This window comes from Plectropomus leopardus, unplaced genomic scaffold (assembly GCF_008729295.1).
Source record: "Plectropomus leopardus isolate mb unplaced genomic scaffold, YSFRI_Pleo_2.0 unplaced_scaffold3051, whole genome shotgun sequence".
Lineage (NCBI taxonomy): Eukaryota > Metazoa > Chordata > Actinopteri > Perciformes > Serranidae > Plectropomus > Plectropomus leopardus.
Window position 1 is genome coordinate 1 of NW_024633276.1, and position 3915 is coordinate 3915.

Below are 3915 nucleotides of genomic sequence, written 5' to 3' on the forward strand. Positions count from 1 at the left end.
TTTATATATATATGTCACTAACATATTTATATATATGTCACTAACATATTTTTATATATATGTCACTAACATATTTATATATGTCACTAACATGTTTATATATATGTCACTAACATATTTATATATATGTCACTAACATATTTATATATGTCACTAACATATCTATATATATCACTAACATATCTATATATATGTCACTAATATATTTATTTATGTCACTAACATTTCTATATATATATGTCACTAACATATTTATATATATATGTCACTAACATATTTATATATATGTCACTAACATATTTTTATATATGTCACTAACGTATTTATATATATGTCACTAACATATTTATATATGTCACTAACATATCTATATATATCACTAACATATTTATATATATGTCACTAACATGTTTATATATATGTCACTAACATATTTATATATATGTCACTAACATATTTATATATGTCACTAACATATCTATATATATCACTAACATATTTATATATATGTCACTAACATGTTTATATATATGTCACTAACATATTTATATATATATGTCACTAACATGTTTATATATATGTCACTAACATGTTTATATATGTCACTAACATATTTATATATATGTCACTCACGTATTTATGTATGTCACTAACCTTGTTGCACAAACACGTATTTACATACCACACAAACATGTATTTATATGCGTAACTAATGTATATTTGTGTACATGTACATGTTCCATACGTGAACACACTCATACATGTATCAGTGACCGTCACAAACACATACACTTACCTGGCGGAGGAGATGACAACAGAGTGCTGGTCTGAGGTCAAGATCTTGGACAGGTGAGCCGCCACTGAGTCCTCATAGGTCAGAATCTGCTGAACCTGGATCAGAGGACAAAAACACTGAGATCAGTACAGGTGAGCACAGTCAGGTGAGGACGGTCAGGTGAGCACTTCCTCTTACCTCTGAGTCTTCACTGCAGTCCTCTGTGACGGTGGACGCAGAGTGTTGCCGTGGAAACTTGGTCTCATAGACCATGATGCTCCACCTACAGTAAGAAAAGGACAGTCAGTTACCTGTCTCAGGTGTGTGTTACCTGTCTAAGGTGTGATTACCTGTCTCAGGTGTGTGTTACCTGTCTCAGGAGTCAGTTACCTGTCTCAGGTGTGTGTTACCTGTCTAAGGTGTGATTACCTGTCTCAGGTGTGTGTTACCTGTCTCAGGAGTCAGTTACCTGTCTCAGGTGTGTGTTACCTGTCTCAGGGGTCAGTTACCTGTTTCACGTATGCGTGTTACCTGTCTCACATAATTGTGTTACCTGTCTCTGATGTGTGTTACCTGTCTCAGGTGTGTGTTACCTGTCTCAGGTGTGTGTGTTAGCTGTCTCAGGCATGAGGGTTACCTGTGTCAGGTGTCTTTTACCTGTCTGACATCAGTTACTTGTCTCAGGTGTGTGTTACCTGTCTCAGGCGTCAGTTAACTGTCTCAGGTGAGTGTTACCTGTCTCACGTGTGTGTTACCTGTCTCAGGTGTCAGTTAACTGTCTCAGGTGTCAGTTAACTGTCTCAGGTGAGTGTAACATATCTAAGGTGAGTGTAACCTGTCTCAGGTGTGAGTGTTACCTGTCTCAGGTTTCAGTTACCTGTCTAAAATGTATTACCTGTCTCACTTGTGTGTAACTTGTCTCAGACGTGTGTTACCTGTCTCAGGTGTGAGTGTTACCTGTCTCAGGTGTGTGTTACCTGTCTCAGGTGAGTGTAACCTGTCTCAGGCTTATGTTACCTGTCTCAGGTGTGATTGTTACCTGTCTCAGGTTTCAGTTACCTATCTAAGATGTATTACCTGTCTCACTTGTGTATTACCTGTCTCAGGTGTGAGTGTTACCTGTCTCAGGTTTCAGTTACCTGTCTAAAATGTATTACCTGTCTCACTTGTGTGTAACTTGTCTCAGACGTGTGTTACCTGTCTCAGGTGTGAGTGTTACCTGTCTCAGGTGTGTGTTACCTGTCTCAGGTGAGTGTAACCTGTCTCAGGCTTATGTTACCTGTCTCAGGTGTGATTGTTACCTGTCTCAGGTTTCAGTTACCTATCTAAGATGTATTACCTGTCTCACTTGTGTATTACCTGTCTCAGATGTGTGTTGCCTGTCTTACATTAATGTTACCTGTCTCAGTTGTTAATTGTCTCAGGTGAGTGTAACCTGTCTCAGGTGTATGCTACCTGTCTCAGGTGTGAGTGTTACCTATCTCAGGTGTGAGTGTTACCTGTCTTAGGTGTGAGTGTTACCTGTCTCAGACGTGTGTTACTTGTCTCAGATGTGAGTGTTACCTGTCTCAGGTGTCAATTACCTCTCTAAGGTGAGTGTTACCTGTCTCAGGTGTGTGTTACCTGTCTAAGGTGAGTCTGCCTGTCTCAGGTGTGAGTGTTACCTGTCTAACATCTTGGTGCTGGCTCTCTCCAGTTTCTCCAGTATCTGAGGCAGCTGCGTGTCGTCATCGCAGGCTGAACCCCAGCCCAGAACCCGGGCCAGATCGTTCCCGGTCCCCAGAGGAAGGACTCCCAGCTGACACTGCGACAAACAAGCAAAAAAACAAACAATGAAACAAACAAACAACATGATGAACAACAAGTTGACAGGGACAGTTTGTCCTCTTAACATCCATTTAGAGTTACAGTGTGAGATGCAGGCTGACGGGGACATTTCTTATGTTTGACCAGCGTGTCCTCGTCCTGTGGTAGATAAGATGGACTCCAGAGGACGCACCTGTTTGTGCAGCGTGAGGGCGTCAATCTCGGACAGGACCCAACCGACGCTGCCGTCTCCTCCGCATACCAGGATTCTGAAGGTGTCAAACTTCTGGAACAGACGCAGACTGAGACAGACAGTTTATGTTTACACCGGGGCACTTTTCACACGTCCACACATGTCCGTCCTTGTCTCTGTCTGTCTGTCAGTCTCATGTCTTATTCTGTCTGTCTGTCTCTGTCTGTCTCATATCTCTGTCTCATGTCAGTCAGTCAGTCTTTCTGTCTCACATCTTTGTGTCTCTGTCTGATGTCTCTGTCTGATTGTCTCATTTCTCAGTCAGTCAGTCAGTCTTTCTGTCTGTCTGTGTGTCTGATGTCTCTTGTTCTTCTGTCTGATGTCTCTGTGTCTTTCTGTCTCTGTTTGTCTGTGTGTCTCACCCCAGGTGTGGTCCCCCGTTCATCAGGTCAAAGACCTGTGCCGGGTTCAGCAGCTGTTTGAAGCGTCTAAGGAACTTGACGCCCTGATTGTCTCCACTCTTAGAGTTGACAAAGACCAGCAGAGGACTGGTGCAGGACGGAGGACAGGACGCCTTCCAGAAACCTGAGGACACAGACCAGCGATCAGTGTGTGGACTCAGGTATGTCTCAGGTGTGTTTGTCTCAGGTATGTCTCTTAGGTGCGTCTCAGTGTGTGTCTCAGGTGGTGTCTCACCGTCAGAGTCAATGCTGTTGAGTGCAGTCGGAGGGATGACTGACACTTTGCACTGTCCCAGAGGACACTTGGAGGACAGCTGCTCCTTACAACCTGAGTGCACCTGGAGGACAAAGGGACATGTGTCAGACTACACCTGTATTATAATGTCTTCCAGGAGGACATCTCTGCTGTCCAGTGTCTCACCATGGCTTTACACCAGAGACACCTCCAGTCCTGCAGACGGAGGACGCTGCCACACGTCTTCTCACAGACGTTACACTTGGCAGAGACAGACAGGTTGCCCTCCAACCACTGGTGAGGCATGGACACCTGAGGACAGAGGACACAGGTCAGAGGACAGCTGGAAAGATTCACTTTTGAGTCCAGAATGCTGCTGTATGTCTCACCCCGTCCTCGTCCTCAATGATGTCCTTCCCGATAGAAGACAGAGTTGTCCACTTAC

The 3915-nt window shown here is 43.4% G+C and overlaps 1 protein-coding gene across 1 annotated transcript; it reads right to left on the bottom strand.

Moving 5' to 3' along the window:
* Positions 1-788: 788 nt before the first annotated feature.
* LOC121938646 (diacylglycerol kinase delta) lies at positions 789-3909 on the bottom strand. Its single transcript, XM_042481832.1, has 8 exons — positions 3860-3909; positions 3657-3782; positions 3471-3573; positions 3197-3359; positions 2775-2883; positions 2440-2579; positions 974-1058; positions 789-891 (listed from the first exon to the last, which is right to left on the bottom strand). Exons 2-8 carry the CDS (start codon positions 3774-3776, stop codon positions 793-795), a joined length of 819 nt encoding a protein of 272 aa, XP_042337766.1. The 5' UTR covers positions 3777-3782; positions 3860-3909; the 3' UTR covers positions 789-792.
* Positions 3910-3915: the final 6 nt, after the last annotated feature.